General features: G+C 34.1%; 3 protein-coding genes across 4 annotated transcripts; 1 reads left to right on the forward strand and 2 right to left on the reverse strand.

Moving 5' to 3' along the window:
• Window positions 1-544: 544 nt before the first annotated feature.
• Window positions 545-1,173, reverse strand: LOC126741860 (glutaredoxin-related protein 5, mitochondrial). The gene has a single exon (XM_050448306.1). It carries the CDS (start codon window positions 1,069-1,071, stop codon window positions 631-633), a length of 441 nt encoding a protein of 146 aa, XP_050304263.1. The 5' UTR covers window positions 1,072-1,173; the 3' UTR covers window positions 545-630.
• Window positions 1,174-1,284: 111 nt separating this feature from the next.
• LOC126741859 (FAD synthase-like) lies at window positions 1,285-3,852 on the forward strand. Its single transcript, XM_050448305.1, has 6 exons — window positions 1,285-1,511; window positions 1,557-1,651; window positions 1,706-1,829; window positions 1,886-1,998; window positions 3,337-3,617; window positions 3,675-3,852. The coding sequence occupies exons 1-6, from the start codon at window positions 1,412-1,414 to the stop codon at window positions 3,790-3,792; spliced, it is 831 nt and encodes a 276-aa protein (XP_050304262.1). The 5' UTR covers window positions 1,285-1,411; the 3' UTR covers window positions 3,793-3,852.
• On the reverse strand, window positions 3,798-15,597 carry LOC126741858 (regucalcin-like). Of its 2 annotated transcripts, none has more exons than XM_050448302.1 (6): window positions 14,896-15,597; window positions 6,088-6,145; window positions 5,178-5,362; window positions 4,919-5,110; window positions 4,544-4,828; window positions 3,798-4,279 (listed from the first exon to the last, which is right to left on the reverse strand). In XM_050448302.1, exons 2-6 carry the CDS (start codon window positions 6,135-6,137, stop codon window positions 3,993-3,995), a joined length of 999 nt encoding a protein of 332 aa, XP_050304259.1. In that variant the 5' UTR covers window positions 6,138-6,145; window positions 14,896-15,597; the 3' UTR covers window positions 3,798-3,992. The 2 variants fall into 2 exon arrangements, with proteins under 2 accessions (XP_050304259.1, XP_050304260.1); XM_050448303.1 differs by lacking the exon at window positions 14,896-15,597 and adding an exon at window positions 8,807-11,777.
• Window positions 15,598-18,152: the final 2,555 nt, after the last annotated feature.

Below are 18,152 nucleotides of genomic sequence, written 5' to 3' on the forward strand. Positions count from 1 at the left end.
ACGAATACGATACATACGAATAAATTGCGATTGCCAATACAACCTAAGCGTATTCCGTTGAATTAGGACTGTTCGGTGCCATATGAATTTATACGCATACAAAAAGTTTTTCAAGGATTCGTATGACTCGACAGTCCAATGAGATTCGCATCATTGGTAGGAATACGATCTATTTCCCTAAGTTTTCTAAATTTTTTAGGAGGCTTAAAAGAAATCAAGCAAACAAGTTCCTTTGAACAAATCTCCTGATCGTCTTAGGTTTTACACTATAGGGTGGTAAAGTACCACCCTGTAGTGTAAAATCTAAAATGTTTAGGACATAGGAACTTGCTTGATCTACAATTTCAAATGATTGAGTTTCACTGACTGGAAACAAAAATAATGCTAACTTTATTAATAGTTGTAAATTGTGCCTTTGTCTAAATAATAAACTGGTGTAGATATACCATTGAAAGCTCTATACAAATCAAAATTTGGCCTAAATGTCTGTTTCAGCCTTGGAGTGACGAAAGGTCTACACCCTACAAAAACAAAACACCTCTGCTAAATTTCAAATTACTTTATTACTAATTTAAATATTTACAAACAAACAAATAACAGTCAATAAACAATATATGTAACTAAATAAATCTAATTTTCCTTCTTCTCTTTTGACTCTTTGGCATCCTCTGTCTTATTTTTTTGATCCAATAAAGCACTTTTAACCCCAACCTTCTCCAATTCTTCGATAAGGTCTCCCGACTGGTGCATCTGAAGCATAATATCGCAACCACCAACAAATTCACCATTGATATAAACTTGGGGAATGGTTGGCCAGTTTGAGTACTCTTTTATTCCCTGTCTGAGAGATTCATCGGCTAGAACATTGTGGGAATCGTATGAGACCCCGTGCATCCTCAATATTTGCACGACAGCGTTACTGAATCCACATTGGGGCTGCTCGGGGACCCCCTTCATGAACACAACCACTTTGTTGTTTCCCACCAGTTTTTTTATTTCTTCTGCTGGTTTTGAACTAGCGAAACGCAACAGAGGGCTTATTAGGGATTTGCTTTTTGTGAAAATATTCATTCTGTTGGGTTTTGCCTTAAGGATTCGGAAATTTTCAGTATTTGATTATTTTTGTATTTCTGTTTGAAAATACAGAATTTTGAACTTTAGGTTATGTTCTAAATTCTTCTTACATCAGGAGAATAGGGTCTTAACCAATTAGGCTGTAGTGGCATTGTTGCCAGGTATGAAGAAATTTCCCTAGATTGGGTCTATCTGTCAAAATCAGCTGATTTTTTAATACCTAACCTCAATAAAATTGTTTACCTTACCTTTTGCTCTATTTGGGGTTTACTACCGTTTTACAGCTTATATTTTTAATGATAAAAAGACTGAATGCGTGAGTTTATTTAACTTTAAAATGCCATTTCGTTATATACATCGTACAATCAGTAAATGTCCTAAGAACCGAAGATACTTGAGCGCCAAAGATGACCAAATCACCACAGCAGGCATATTAGGTAAAGCTACACTTAATGTTATAACTTAATTTATTGGTTTATTAGTTATAGGAGATGAAATATTAAAAGGCGAAACTGAAGACACAAACTCAAGATTTCTGGCTAAACAACTGCACAAATTAGGCCTTACACTGCAGAAGGTTTGACTGCATGAAAATCCCAATTTTTGTACTTTTAACATAATGGAATTCCAGATTTCAGTTATACCGGATAACTTAAGAGCCATTAGTCAAGAAGTATGTGAGTTTTCAGGAAAATATAATTATGTTTTAACTACAGGAGGCATTGGCCCTACTCATGATGATTTAACTTATGAAGGTAACTAAATGAAGTACGACTGTTGTAAAAACTAATTAAAAGAAGAAACATTGCAGGTGTAGCACTTGCATTTGATGAACCTTTGTATTTACATCCTGAATTAATGAATATTTGTAGGAAGTTTTATGGTATGCAAGATCCTAATAGTGTGGGAATGAAACTAGCGCATGTAAGTGAACTTATTGTAGTACATATTTATGTTAGAATCTTTTCTACCACCTTCAAAAACAGAATCTTTTTACTTGTTTTTTTGGCTTAGTTTAATTTTCTATGAAAAGTGTTGCATAATAACTTCACGAAATTCATTTCCACTTCATTTTCCAGAATTGTTGAAAATTTTATCTCAATATGGCTTCTTTAAAAATAGTAGTACTCAAAGTGCCACCACTGATCTGCCCAAAGCTATACTAATTTACCTAAACTATATAGCAAAATACCCATACTATTTTGCTAGATAAATTGAAAAAAATGGATTTCAGGGGTGTTGTACTTGAATAGGTTGTACTTATTGCATAGCAAGCAATATTTATAAATAAATGGTCAGAAAAGTGTAATCTTCACTTATAACTGTGGTGTACATCAAGGATCTGTACTGGGGCACTGTGATACATGCTTTTTGGACTTAGTCTGCAACTAGCAGGGTTAGATGCTGAATATTTTACAGTTACAGATTACACTGCCCTTCTGTATTTGCATGACTTTTTCAAGTATAGTCAGTAGTTGCTCCAAATTAATCTTAGGATAAATTTGAAGAAAACTAAATACCTATTGTTTAAATAAAAAAAATAGATTAAAGAAACATATCCTTAAATTACATAACAGTGGAACACATAAAAGACAAAATTATACCTTTTATGGGAGCATTTTACAGATGCAAACATGTTTTGACCACATCAGCTAAATACTAAATTTGTTTTTCTCAGTCATAACTTACAAAAGTGCAATCACACTATTGTATATGGAAATGAGATGACAGCTAAATATTGCTAGAATCAATATACCTTCAAAAAATTCTACTGATAAGGCATCGGAAATATTTAACAATCTGTTAATTGATATTAAAAAAGAAACTTCTTATCAGAAATTTATTAAAAGACTTAAGCTTAGTTTTAGTCAACTTCCAAGTAGCCTTTAATTTAATAACTACACTTGTGTACATAGAGTTATATAAATCAAACTTTGGTATCAATGCTCCCAATTATGCATCATTTGGGCATAATTGGGAGTTTAGTTAATTAGAATTTAGTTCATTTAGTTAAGCCTTTAACTTCAGTGTAAACTTGTTATAATTTCAAATCTATAACCAAAGACTATATATTTGAACTGAAATATATAGTTTGCTGTAACTGATGTTTTCAAAAAAGTGTACTAAAAATAGTTTAGGGTAGATCCTTTACATGCTTAGCTTATAGTTACTTTTCCTGCTTGATGTCATTAATTATTTGTAACTTCTTAATAGGATACTAATTTTTAAGTGGATTTAACATATCCAAATGTAACTTTTAAGGTTCCAAAATCTTCCAGGCTGCATTATAAAACCATAAATGGAAACAACCTAGGGTACCCAAATGTCTCCGTAAAAAATGTCTACATGTTCCCCGGAGTTCCTGAGTTATTAAAAAAGACAATTTTGGAAGCCGGTCCTCTTTTATTCCGCTCAAACAGCAGGTTTTATACAAAACATTTTTACTGCAACATACCCGAGCATAAAATTGCATCTGAGCTACAGCAAGTTGTCAATGAGTTTCCCGATGTCCAATTTGGCTGTTACCCAAAGATGTTTCACAAGTAAAACTATTAATGGAGTATTTTAAAATTTAAAACATTTTTTTTTAAATTTTTTAGTTTGTACAAAGTGAAAGTCACAATAGAATCCAACAATGAAGAAGTTACTTTTAAAGCATATTGCAGACTCTTGGAACTGTTACCTCATAATTGTATTGTGGATATTGATGATACGTGATGGTATATACTGTGATACATTTATTTATTTTTAAACTATTACACATGCTATTGATTAGGGTACAGTAGTTTTATTCCTATAAAATGCTATAATCAGGGTGTGACATAAGTCACATTATTCACATTCTACCTATACAATACATTTCGAATATGAAGGTACTTTTAATGGGAACACCCAGTACATTTAATTCTAATTTTTTTTTATATATCAGCTTCATAAAGGGGATATCCTTTAGTTCCCAAGTTGGTAACAGCATAAACTGCGCCTGCTCCAGGCTGTTCGTTCCTCTCCTGTTCTGTTAAAGATCTTTTTGATGTAGTCACATAGAGAATATCGAAATTTGGACCACCCCAAACTGGACAAGTAGTATGCGCGGCCGGTATAGGAATTCGCCTCAAGATGGAGCCGGTTGTGGGGTCAACTTGGATTACTGACCCTCCCCCATAGAGGGCTACCCAAAGTTTGTCATCTACATCTATGGTCATACCTATAAAACGTTTGATTAAGTTAAAGCGATGCTAGAATGGGAGAAATATGAATATTCCTGGAATGTTTTATTGAATTGCTGTTATCTAGAAAATGGTAAATTTTTGAGAACTTGTAAGTAGATCTTTTTTTTATTAATATCGTTTCTACTGACTCTAATTTAGAGGCAGTTTTGTCAACTAAGATTGCAATGATAATCAGTAATCAGTTAAACTAAAGAATAATAGTTAAAGAAGATATGTAGATATTTCTATTTGTGTATTACCATCGGGACGTCCTAAGCCTTTTCCTTTACAATCAAAAGCAACCTTCTTATTACTAATTGTGCCTGTCGTATCATCATAATCGTACTGGACAACATCTTCAGTGTATGTATCGATGTAATAGAACTTTGTGTTAATCGAGTTCCATGTGAGACCATTACCCAAACTAATCTTTGGAATCATTACTTCGGGGGCATTTATGTGGTCTTTGGTAAATTTAAAAAGGGCGGCCACATTGAGTTCTACCTCGCCGCTTTCACCTGGTAATGGCTCATATCCTATAGTACCTAAAACAAAAAGAATCTTGTTAATAATCAGGTGTACTTTTATACAAAAAAATCCCTCTGCTAAAGGCAATAGTAGTTAAAAAGTTATACCTATCCAGACCCTTCCTTTATTATCAGCCTTTCCATCATTAAAACGATTCCTTGGATGATCGTTTTGTACGGTATGTAAGACCTCCGGTTTCGCCTGTTTATCAAACAACTTAATTTTTACTAGAGACCTGTTTAATCCACCTAGCAACACGTTCGGATCTTTAGTAAGAATTATTGGTGTCAAATTATTTCCTGCAATAGTGAATTATTTATTTAAAAAAAATGGCGGATTCATATTTTATAAATGATTAATAATAACCTTCAAATTCGGCTGCTAGTTCCGTTTTTTGCGTTTTAGGGTCGTAGGCCAGCACCTGGCCATGATGAATGTTCACAAAAAATAATTTTCCTACTCTTTGGTCCCATAATGGCGTTTCCGATATTTGTACGGGTTCGGTCACTTGGGTCACTGAGGGGTAGTTACTTTTGCTACCCATTAATAAACTATATGACAAAATAAACCTTATATAATACCTGACGGTTAAGTAAGATGTGGTCTATATATATTTTTTTCTGAAAAAATTTTTAGAATATTACAAGTAACACTTTAAGTTATCTTAATAGTTAATGGCATTTTGACGAGTTTTTAGATATCAATAAAAATAAAACACTTGTACTTTAAATTCCATAAAACATATAGTTTTGAGGTAATGTGTATTTAGTGATATTTATCTTCATTAATCTTGAATTTCTTGTAATACATTTTTAAAAATGAGGCAAATTAAATTTTTAATGAGTTTAAAAACCCCAATTTAATGATGTACGCGCTAAGGTCAAGAACACTTGCCTTTAGAAAATTAAAGTATTAAAGCCTTTATAAAATGCAATTAGGATAATCGATATAACTATAACCCTTTGTAGCGCACATATTTCACAGTAAAAGAATCGATAAGCTAATATTTATTTTTATCCCAGTAGTGTTGGAGCGATGCCAGTGCTGGATAGTTTACGCCGAAACTAAAGCAGTTTTTCTTGCATTCAAAGTTTCCTTTTGTAAATTTTGTTGTAGATACAGATGCAAATATAAAAAAATAACCCAGTACATAAATTTAATAAGTCAAAAAGAAGAAATATTTGATATTTCAAGACTGAAAGCAAAAAATATTGCACTTCTTAGATGAAATTTTTTCATTTTAAATTTTTGATGAAAATGTGTATCAGTTACTTACCCTTGTAACCACAACAACTTTAGGAACGATGAAATCAGTTTCTCCAGCATTATAACGTCTGCCAATATAAAGAAAAATAATTTATTATCTAGTATTTAAACCTAAATAAGTGTGTTTAACCACTTTTTAAGATATTCCTAATTTGAACGGTTGGGAGGGTTTCTTCATAAAACAACAATAAAATAATACAGATAGATAAAGTTTATTATAATAGATACACGTAATAAGAATTACCATTTCAAAACTACAATTTTAAATGTAATACAGCGCATAACAGAGTATGTAACAACTTCCTACAACAAAATTTTAGGCCATTTTCAACAACTTCTACCCAAAGAAACCGCCTAAAAAATTAGCTTTAAAAAACAAGCTAACTTTTTAAACAGAATTTCTTAAATATTTTTTTAAAGTACATATAAGATGTTCTGAAAATGTGGATAAATAACTTCGTAGTAATAAAATATTTATCCCCTTTCCTAAGACACCCTGTTTGTCAATTATACAGACGAAATAATTAAGGAACACCTATAAAGACTTGTTTAAAATTGTTTTTGTGTCTCAATTGACAAAGTTGGTAATTCGTCTACATAACTGACCCGAAATGATATTTCACCTGTGAAACTTCTACCATAAACACTCTTTATTGCATTGATATATTTGGTTTTTAGAAAAATATTTGTTTTTTAGAATTAATTTGATCACAATAAAGTACCTGCTTCACTCTGTCGATTCACAAGAAATTTATTTTGTCTATTTAATAAGTGCAGTAATTTATTGGTTACAATAATTGTGAATCCAGCCGAATATACTTTCTTAACACGTCCACGAAACAGTTACTTAATACAGGGTGTCCCACAATGGTTTACACATGATACTAATGTGTCATCCACCAAAAAGACACCTTGTATAAATATATTAATATGCACATAAATATTACAGTTACACATTTAGAATCATATAACACCAATGAGGAAGATAATTTACGAGTACGAGCCATAATATGATACCTTGAAAAAGGATTTTTAGATATATCATGCAAAAATTCATTATATGAGTGGAATATAATAAAAAACTAGTTAAAAATGCCACAGAAACCTGAGAATTTACTGGGCAGGAAAAATATCTGTGGTATCAATAAGATTAAGTATAGTTAAAATTAATGGAATATGTAGAAAAAACCATACATATCTTACCTATAAACATGGTGTTACCTCCCTTTTTATAAAGGTAGCACCAAGAACATTGCAATATGATATTTTTACGATAATCAAATATATAATACACATTACACAAGATAGATACGACAGTTAAACACCGATGGATAATAATAATCACAGATAAAAATTACAGAGGGCTCAAATAAGGTCTACCAGTAACAAACTTTAAAGAGGGATTCTTTTTATACATTCTCTGTAGTTTTTTTATTAAAAAAAAGAAATTTTAAATCTGTCTTTTTTTTTGATAATTGGGTCATTTTGGATTTTTTTTATCAACGATACGAGTAGTCAAGCGATAACTTCTTCAAAAGAATTTGGTGTGTGTAGTTACCTATTTTGGTGGGTATTACGTAACTATTTTAAAAAATATCAATTTAGAAAATACTATCTCATGCGCTTCATTATAGAAAAGAAGAAGCAAATATAGTTATTCACGTATTTAGAAGGTATCATGTGAAGATATTTCTCTAGGTACAATATTTCGTTGGTCTGAGGGAGTTTTTGCAAATTAAATGTGACTTCCATCATCAAGTTTCAACATTTCTCTCTTAGAACTATCCACTCCTGAATGGGTAGTTTCAATTAGTAGGAAAATGAGATGTAGAAGTCGTGTTTCGAATTACACTTACTTTAGAGTTTTTTCATATCTCTGCACGTAGACAAGATTCACCTAAACAATCTCCTCATATATTTGCCTGTTTCCAGGGGCATTGATAGCCTAAAAGGTTTGATGGATTTGGCACTGTTGAAGAAACACGAACTCTTTCTCTTTCTGGTATTGCCTTAGTTTCAACCATTTGAGTTTTTGGTTCGCTTTGACATGAAGTAAGTGAATACTTCTTTTCATAAGAGCTATTGCAATTCAAATCTCATAAATATTTCATCTTTTACTTCTTCCTTGTAAAGTAGTTAATATCCAGGATTGGCATTTGTCCATGTCCATCTTTTACTTCTAGTATATTTTTTTCATTTCTGTCTTTTTCTTTTATTGGTTCTTTTTCAAATTCCTCTCTTTTCCCACTTTACTCTACACTTCCTCTCCTACTAGAAGTGCATTTTTTTTTGTCTGCTGGTATTTCTTCTTATCCGTCTTCTTCTACTGATTTTTCAGAAGATTTAGCGACTACCTCGCTTAACGTTTTGCAATAACAGGTCCTATCATTCGTGATTCAAATTGATAGAAAACGTATTGGAGGTCCTTGAGATTTTCCTTCGGGCAGGATTGTCCTATATCTGAGCATGGCAACACCTTCTCTTTTACAGGCGCTTTTTCGTCAATTTAATCTTCTCGTATACCAGAACCTCATATACCGGTTATTTTCTAAATTTATACTTAATGGAATAGTGCCGTAATACCCAACAAAATATGTAGCTGATTATGACTTCGTCACAACAATATAGATTTTGCTTCGAATGGTGATGGTTAAAAAGTGACTATATAATATTTTGACATATCAATTATATAGCACTCCTGGCTTGATCGAAAAGAACTATCAACTTACTTTTTTTAATGGAACACCTTGTGTTTTAGGTTTTTTGAATTATTTGATTAAATCTAAGTAAAAGAGAGCCTACACTTCTTTAAACAACTTTAACGCTTTCGGAGATAATGAATGTTGATTATTCACTTTTCGATTTTTCACTAGCAATTTCAATTATTATAATAATAAAAACTCATATATTTGACATAAAAATAAAACAAATATTTGATAGCTGACAGCCGATTGAAAGCCCGTGCATCATAAAAGAACCCGTGGGTCATATCCTGGAAGAAATTTTGGGTATGAGAAAGTGCCAAACCGTTTATTCACTTCGAAGAATAAGCACAACTGTGAGACCAAGTAACAGTCGAAACAGTGGATTACATTCAGCGAATGTGCTCCGAAAAAAGCGATATCCAGGTTACTTATACACTAACTGAGCATATATGGTTTTGCATTACCAAGTAAAAATGCGATAAGGCTCTTATCTTGGCGAAAGAAAACATGTATGTAGGTAAATATGAAAAAAAAAACAAGTCGGATCTAATCGATAATTTAACTAGCACAAAGACCCAGAGTTCCTAAATATTGCTGACGGCACAAATGACTTGATCTAGTGGGGAACCTGGATGAGATAAGGTCAAGAACAAAAGAATGGTTTGGAAAGAACCATCTTAGTGTTAACGAACAAAAAAACACAAAGAATGCGTTTCTTTCTAAAGTATAGACTTAACTTGGGTATGTCTATAGAGACAGACCCAATCTTGAGACTGTCGGATATCTGAAGTATTGATCTTCACCCCAGGCTATCATGGGAAAAACTCTTACTGAGCAACTAGCTAAAGAATTATGTTCTGGGGCATGCTTGCTATATAATTTATCAAAAAAATTAATCGAAAAAGTTTTTTTTATGTATTTTATGCTTATGTCCAAGGTAAAATTTCCTATGCAATTTAAATATAGTGGGTGGAAAGGGCTATAGGAAAAATTGTGGGAAGAGATACCTTGGGTATAACATTGCCACTTTTAGTTACTTTGTACTCATTAAAATCTACTCCCTGACATAAGAAGTGTTACACCTAGAAGGAATAATTTCTTGAACTTGATTTTTCGGCATCATAATGTCTGTATTTAAAAGATGCTATGGTAACGACGACGTTTTATCTTTGTTTTTCTTTACCATTCTCCGAGACAAAAGAACAATCAAAACAATGCATGGACTCTGGAATTTTCATTAACGTAAAACTATCAACGGTGAATAATACGAGGTCTGGCTATTAAATAACGAGACTGCATGCCTAGAGGGCGCCTTAGACGAGTGGGGAAAAAAACGAGTAGTGTTGAGTATCTAGATAACTTGGCTATGCACGTACCAAAACACGTTTTCGTCACTATTATAGTATTCGTGCAGTAGCGGTTTGAAACGAACGTGTTTTTTTCTCGTGCCGAAAACCATATGTGACGAAAAACAAGAGCAACGCATCAATCTTAAATTTCTCGTTAAATTGAAAAAAAACTCCGACTGAGCGCTATAAATTGTTGCAAGAGGCCTTTGGGGAAAATTCTCTCTCTCGTGCGCGTGTTTTTGAGTGGTGTAAGCGCTTTAGTGAGGGCCGAGAGAGCACTGAAGATGACCAGCGCTCAGGTCACATTAGGAATTACACATGACAAAAGTCTGTGCGAAGTTGGTGCCAAAAAACCTGACTCCTGACCAAAAGCTCTTGCGTCAACAGGTCTGCTCAGATTTCCTTGAAAGGTTAGAAAAAGATCCCGGACTGATGAAAAACATTATTACTTGCGACGAAACGTGGATTTTTCAATACGATGTTGAAACCAAGCGGCAATCGATGCGTTGGAAGACGCCTGAATCGCCCAGAATAAAAAAGCAAGGATGTCCAAATCAAAATTCAAGGCAATGTTGATCGTTTTTTTTCGACATTAACGGTATCGTGATGACTAAAGGGTTCCAGAGGGTCAGACTGTCAACCAGACTTACTATTTGTCAGTTTTGGCAACACTGCAAGAACGAGTTCGTAAGAAACGGCCCGAGTTGTGGAAAAACAACTCGTGGATTTTTCACCAAGACAACGCACCTGCCCATAACGCGCTATCTGTGAAGCAGTATTTGGCCCCGTGCGACTATTTTTTGTTTCCGAAGATTAAATCTGCCTTGAAAGGGACCCGATTTGAGTCGATGGAAGCGGTAAAGCAAAAAACGGCAGAGCTCCTAAAGGCCCTCACCAAAGAAGACTTCAAGTACTGCTTCGATCAATGGAAAAAACTTATGGAAAGATGTGTGGCGAGGGAAGGGGAGCATTTGAATGTATAATAATTTTTATAATAAAACCCTTTTTCGTAACCAGTCTCGTTATTTAATAGCCAGACCTCGTATGCCAACTTATTCCACCGTTTGAAGCAAATAAAAACGACCGCATTTGTCTAAGATGAAAGTAATGCAGCAGCTCACATATTCGTTATTGCAAGGGCCAAACTTAATGAATTAAAATTAAATTACTGCCTCATGCGCCCTAACCGCTAGATTTAGACCCCTCGGATTATTTCCTGCTTCCAAACTTTTCAACAATCAAAAAGTGATGTTGGCAAAATATGGCTATTTTGAGGAAGGCAATTTTATTGCAAAAAGGGTATAGAACTTATTGAACATGAAAGATGATGGCCACCGTTTTCTGAGAATCACAACGTATGACCTACATCGACTACCTGGAGGAGGGTAAAACGGTCACAGGGCTCTAATATAGCGCATTATATCGAAATGTAGCCACCTCTTAACCATAAAATATAACAGAATTTCAACCATGGCTTGGCTAGTAAACACGTTGACACGCGCTATAACTTATACTTAGGCCTGGAAAAACAATTTAGTTATTACATGGTTAAAAATATTCCGAAGCTTCAAGATCAAGTATTTGATTAAATAACCTTAGAATTCAAGTTATTCGAGCACCGTTAATGTGGTAGATAGTAATCATGAGAATTGTATAGTTACTACTAAAAAAATAATGACTTAACCTTTAACTGTATCTAGTTAGTTACTCTTTAAATATCCGTTTTCAGAACCACCTCTAAAATTTGTCCCTAGACTACCTAGACACCCTGTATAAATAAGACCTTTTAAAATGTATATTTGAAATATTAAAACACTGGTTTATTTACATCTTATTATAAAACCCAATATGATTTTACGTTTTACATACAGGTGTCATTGAAATGGTGTAAAAAAATTCGGGGGGTGATAGTACTCCTAAAAATTTTAAAAAAAGTTCCTATAACTATAGGGTGGAAAATGCATATTAAGGGAGTTAGGGGCACTGAAAGGGTAAATTAAAAAAACGGTTTTTTGAAATTGTAGGCTTAAAAAACGAGATAAAATTTCGAAAAAAAATCCTCTGCCATAAATTTTGACCCAAAATCAAATGGTGATACTGAAAAATAATTTGGAAAATCGGAAAGGGTAGTTTTTGCAAGGGTAGGGGGTTTATTCGTGAATAACTTTTTTTAGGTTATTTTCTTCGCAACGTGGGTTCATTTTTTAAAAACTACATACTTTTTCCTACAAAAAAGGTACTCTTGTTGCACATCGCCCAGAACGATGGTTTTCGAGAAAATTGAAGGCAAAAAGTTTGCTCTGATGGGCTGCTAACTGGTTAAACAACATAAACTTATGAAAGTTATGGGGTTTCAAAAGTAAACAAGTAGTTATTAAATAATTAATTGAAAAATCTAAATTTCATGATTTTTAAAACATCGTATTGCTTTAAAAAAACGAAATAAACCAATTACCAAAATTCCTTATTAAATGCATACTTATTTGATTCATTAGCCTAGTTTACACCGCGAGTACCAAATATTCAATACGCGGACCCAATCCCCTATTCTCAAACTCAACGTGCGCGAGTTGACAAGTTTACACGTAAATTATTCCAAATTGTGACTTAATAGGTTTGAGAATAATGTAGAGGTTTTAGTCCGCGTACTGAATATTTGGTACTCGCGGGGTAAACGTAGCTATTGAAGGTATGCGGTCTTATCACTTTATTTATTTTGCATGTACGCAAAAGAAATGTTCTGGTTCATAAATATTTTTGTCAGTTGATTGTTGTTGAAGTGTGCGTAAACGTAAAATTTCACAAATTATGGAATACCCTGTGTGTGAACTGGCAGATATGCATTTTATTTATGGAAGAGCAAACGGAAACGGTCTTTTGGCTAAGCGCTTGTATGTCCAAAAATATCCAAATCGCAGGGCACCTTCTCACCGGATATTTGCGAGAATTCATCAGCGCCTAAGAGACACAGGTTCATTTGGACATAGAAACCAAGACCGTGGCCGTAACTTGATGGTACGTACACCTGATGTTGAGGAGCGCATTTTAGCACATGTAGAGGAAGATCCGGGGATATCTGTAAGGAGAATTGCAGCGCGGGAAAACGTGAGTCGCCATTCTGTGTGGATGACTCTTAAGACTCAACTCCTGCATCCGTATCACATCCAAAGGGTACAAGCTCTTGCTCCGGCAGACTATCCCGCTCGAGTCATCTTCTGTCGTTGGTTATTAAGAAAACAGGTACAAGAACCCCTTTTTTTGGCAAATATTTTATGCACGGATGAAGCTGGGTTTACAAGAAATGGAATTTTCAATTACCATAATACACATCACTGGTCCGATGAGAACCCTCATGCTGTTGTGGAAAGTCGACACCAAATTCGATTCTCAGTTAATGTTTGGGCGGGAATTCTTGGCGATAGACTTATTGGACCATTTTTTCTACCCCCGAGGTTAATTTGACACCTTTTGAAAAGTCGCTTGTTATTTATAATAATAAACATTTTAGGCTAAATGGTCAAAGTTACCTTAATTTTCTAATACATGATCTACCAGCACTTTTGGAGGAAGTTCCCATAGCACAGAGGCAGATCACGTATTTTATGCATGATGGTGCACCAGCTCATTTTCCGCTAGCGGTGAGGAATCATTTTAACCAAGTTTTTGAGAGGCGTTGGATAGGACGTGGTGGTCCACAAGCTTGGCCAGCAAGATCACCAGATCTTAATCCATTAGATTTCTACTTCTGGGGCCACTTGAAAACTTTGGTTTACTCAGTGCCGATTAATACTGAAGAGCAACTACGTCAACGCATTATCGACTGTTCCAATCAAATTCGTACAACCCCAGGGATATTCCACAGGGTACGCAGATCATGGAGAAGAAGAGCAGATGTCTGCATTGAAATGAATGGTGGTCACTTTGAACATTTACTATGAATGAATTAAGAAATGCATTATTTTAATAAGGAATTTTGGTAATTGGTTTATTTCGTTTTTTAAAGCAATAAGATGTTTTAAAAATCATAAAATTTAGATTTTTCAATTAATTATTTAATAACTACGTGTTTACTTTTGAAACCCCATAACTTTTATAGGTTTATGTTGTTTAACCAGTTAGCAACCCATCAGAGCAAACTTTTTGCCTTCAATTTTCTCGAAAACCATCGTTCTGGGCGATGTGCAACAAGAGTACCTTTTTTGTAGGAAAAAGTATGTAGTTTTTAAAAAATGAACCCACGTTGCGAAAAAAATAACCTAAAAAAAGTTATTCACGAATTAACCCCCTACCCTTGCAAAAACTACCCTTTCCGATTTTCCAAATTATTTTTCAGTATCACCATTTGATTTTGGGTCAAAATTTATGGCAGAGGATTTTTTTTCGAAATTTTATCTCGTTTTTTAAGCCTACAATTTCAAAAAACCGTTTTTTAAATTTACCCTTTCAGTGCCCCTAACTCCCTTAATATGCATTTTCCGCCCTATAGTTATAGGAACTTTTTTTAAAATTTTTAGGAGTACTCCCCCCGAATTTTTTTACACCATTTCAATGACACCCTGTATAGCATAAACGTAAAATGTTGGTTCGGCCCCCACTTGGTGTATATGAGATACTATTATACTTTGAATGCTGAAATCTTTTAAGAAAAGAATTTTTCAAAAAGAACCTTTTTTTGGTTTGTAATTACATACAAGGAACAAGATTTGTTTAAAAATAGAGTTAAGAAAAATTTTATTCTTAGTATCCCTATAAAGTTCAACATACCTGCACTGTCACCTTATTGTAACTGTTGAAATCCTTATTGTTTTTTAAAAGTAGTAAGTTAATTATACGACTGATCTCAAACAAAAAGTAATTTAGGTGCATGCTGTTAATAAACTATTAAAAAAATATTGGGTCTTACTAATGGCGTAGCATTAAGTATAATATCCTGATTGTATTGCGAAATGAGTCCCGATATATTTTTGGCCTTAATTGTTTAATTTTGACTGGGCGTTTTTTTTACATGAAAGAGCCTCTCATATACAGCAAGTGGTTAATGAGATCATAATGTCCCGTATAATGACTACCTGCGTAAAATTTAACTTTTAAATGTTAACAAACACTCGAAAGTATGTTTTTGTGGTCATTCCCGTTTTCCAGAGTGTATGTTAACCCCTAAGAGGAACCACTATTTGTTTTCAGTGTGTCAATACGGAAGGTGCAAATATATGGTTTTGTGTAACTCCCGAAATTACGTGGAAAAGTTTAGCAAAAACGCCAAAAAATAAAAAAGATCTCGGGCGAAAATACATTGATCATAAGAATGTAGGGGAAGGTGTCCTAAAATGACATAGCGGTTTTTATTCTCCAACTGCTGGCGCCATCAGTCAATAGTTTGCTTGCATGTCACAAACCAAGACCAGATATCATGTGGGTACTCTATTTGTTTTACGTTTATGATATGTAGAAGATAACCTCAAAAAATTATTTTTAGCGGTGTAGAAATTTTGCATGTGCTGTTTTGAAAGTCTGTTTTTATTACGAAATTGTGCTGATTTTAAAGTAAAACCAGGGTTAGTATTTAAATGTAAGTGTATACTTCAGATTCACGTGCGCGGAAATGTCGTTTAATATGAAATAAGATTATTCTGCATTAACAAAGGACTATCTGTTACTGCGGGTAAAACGACATAGATAGGCATGAAGGTGAAATGGCATACTATGTCATTTTACAAACAAACATCAAATTAATTTAAATTTAAGGAATATTGTATTTTTTGTTTATTTTTAGCTACATTATGGTAGGAAAACGTAAAAGAACATCAACTAGACAATCGTGGGATGAACAAGCAATGCTAAGTGCAATTAACGCTGTAAAAGGTGGCCAAATGGGGTGGCTGAAAGCATCGAAATTGTTCAATGTCCCCCAAGCCACATTAAGGCGAAGAGCAAATGATACAAACAAAAGAGCTAAGGGCTGTCAGAAAGTTTTGGGTCGGTTTCCAAGCACATTTAATGAAGACGAAGAAAGAGAGTTAGTTGAGCATATACTATTACTTGAGTCTAGATCGTTCGGGATAACAACAACAGATATAAAGAAACTTGCGTATGAGTTTGCCTCTAAAAATGGCATTTCAAATAGATTTAAAGATCGTAGCGCTGGACGAGAGTGGCTGAGAAGATTTCGTATGCGACATCCTGAAATATCTGTAAGGCAGCCTGAAGCTGTGTCTGCGGCTAGAGCTATGGCATTTAATAGGCCACAAGTGCAACATTTTTTTAATACGTTGAAAAATACCCTAAAAAAAGAAAAAATTGATGTGCATCGGATTTACAATATGGACGAAAGTGGTTTGTCCACAGTGCAAAGGCCTTCAAAAATTTTTGCCAAAACTGGAAGAAAACAAGTAGGATCATTAACCAGTGCTGAAAGAGGTCAGCATGTAACATGTGTTTGCTGCATGAATAGTGTAGGTAATTTACTAATTTTGTGCTACCTGCTTTGATTTTCCCTAGGAAAAATAGAAAGGAGGAACTTTTAGATGCTTTACCTCCAGGTTCTTTGGGATTATTTAACGAGACTGGATGGATGACATCTAATTCCTTTGCTTTGTGGTTAAAGCATTTTCAGACTTTTGTTAAAGCTTCTCCCGACTCAAAAGTTTTATTACTTCTGGATAGCCACAAATCACTAAATGCCTTGACGTTTGCCAGAAGAAATGGAATAATCCCTTTATGCTTTCCTGCCCACTGTACCCATCGTATGCCTGGATGTCAGCTTCTATGGTCCACTAAAGACATTTTATAACCAGGAATGTGCATTTTGGTTGAAAAACCATCCAGGGAGAGTAATAACACTACATCAAATTGGTGAACTATTTACGTCCGCTTACGAGAAAGCAGCTACATTTAAAAATGCCACAAGCGCATTTTTAAATACGGGAATTTATCCATTTAATCCACATATTTTCCCAGACGAGTTTTTTGAGCCGGCTGAGACAACAAATAGATTATTAGAACCGACCATAGAAGAGGGAGCATCCCATCGCCCAGAACAACCATCAACAAGCAATGAAATAACAGTAATTGGTGTTACAGAAGAAGCAATGCGACAAAAACAAGGCAAAAGTGTCGATAAAGAAAATGAACCGAGAGGTGATCAGACAGAAAGCAATATAAAACAAAATCAACCATTAAGGAAAACGTTTTCTCTACAGGAAATTTCGACAGTGCCTGTAGCAAGACGAATCAAAAAAAGGAAGACCAGACAAACTATAACCGGAGTCTTAACAACTACCCCAATTTAGAAGAGTTAAAGCTAAAGGAAGAAAAGAAATTGCGAAAAATTTGCGTCAATTTAAAAAGAACCTTTCAGGTGAGACAAGTTTTGTTGCACGAAGCGAAAGTGAAGAAGATCCTTTTGCAGCCGAGGATTATGAGGATGAAGTGGCATGCCTGTATTGCAACGATCTATTCAAAAATTCTCGATCCAGGGAGTCTTGGATTAGTTGTATGAAGTGCCACAATTGGGCACATTGCGAATGTGCTGGAGTTTCTCCAAAAGTCAAAGAGTTTATTTGCGAGATTTGCCAAGACTAATTCCTTATTAGCTTACTTTCTTTAACTATATTTTATAAGTTCTATTTGTGTTATCCCTTGTTTCAAGTATGTCATTTTATACCCCACGACTGTGTCATTTTACAATATACATGTTTGTAACACGACATAGTGTAACGTTTTTTAAAATGCCTTTTCTTACAAGTTTTAAATAGAGTTGAAATATTTTTGTTTGTTTGTCAATAAAGTTTATTTAAAGCAACGTGGTGTATTATTTTGAGTTAATTATCTGAAATGGTTTTTGCATAAACAAGATTTAAATAAAAAGTATGTCATTTTAGGACACCTTCCCCTATGTATTTCTAAAAAAAACAAAGGATCAAGATATGTTTGTTTTTGCTATACTTTTTGCGGTTATTTTTAAATGTTTGATGACGTAGGTGTAAATCAGTATGACCTTCTTAATATAACATTTTCCCGCA

This window comes from Anthonomus grandis, chromosome 11 (genome assembly GCF_022605725.1).
Source record: "Anthonomus grandis grandis chromosome 11, icAntGran1.3, whole genome shotgun sequence".
NCBI lineage: Eukaryota > Metazoa > Arthropoda > Insecta > Coleoptera > Curculionidae > Anthonomus > Anthonomus grandis.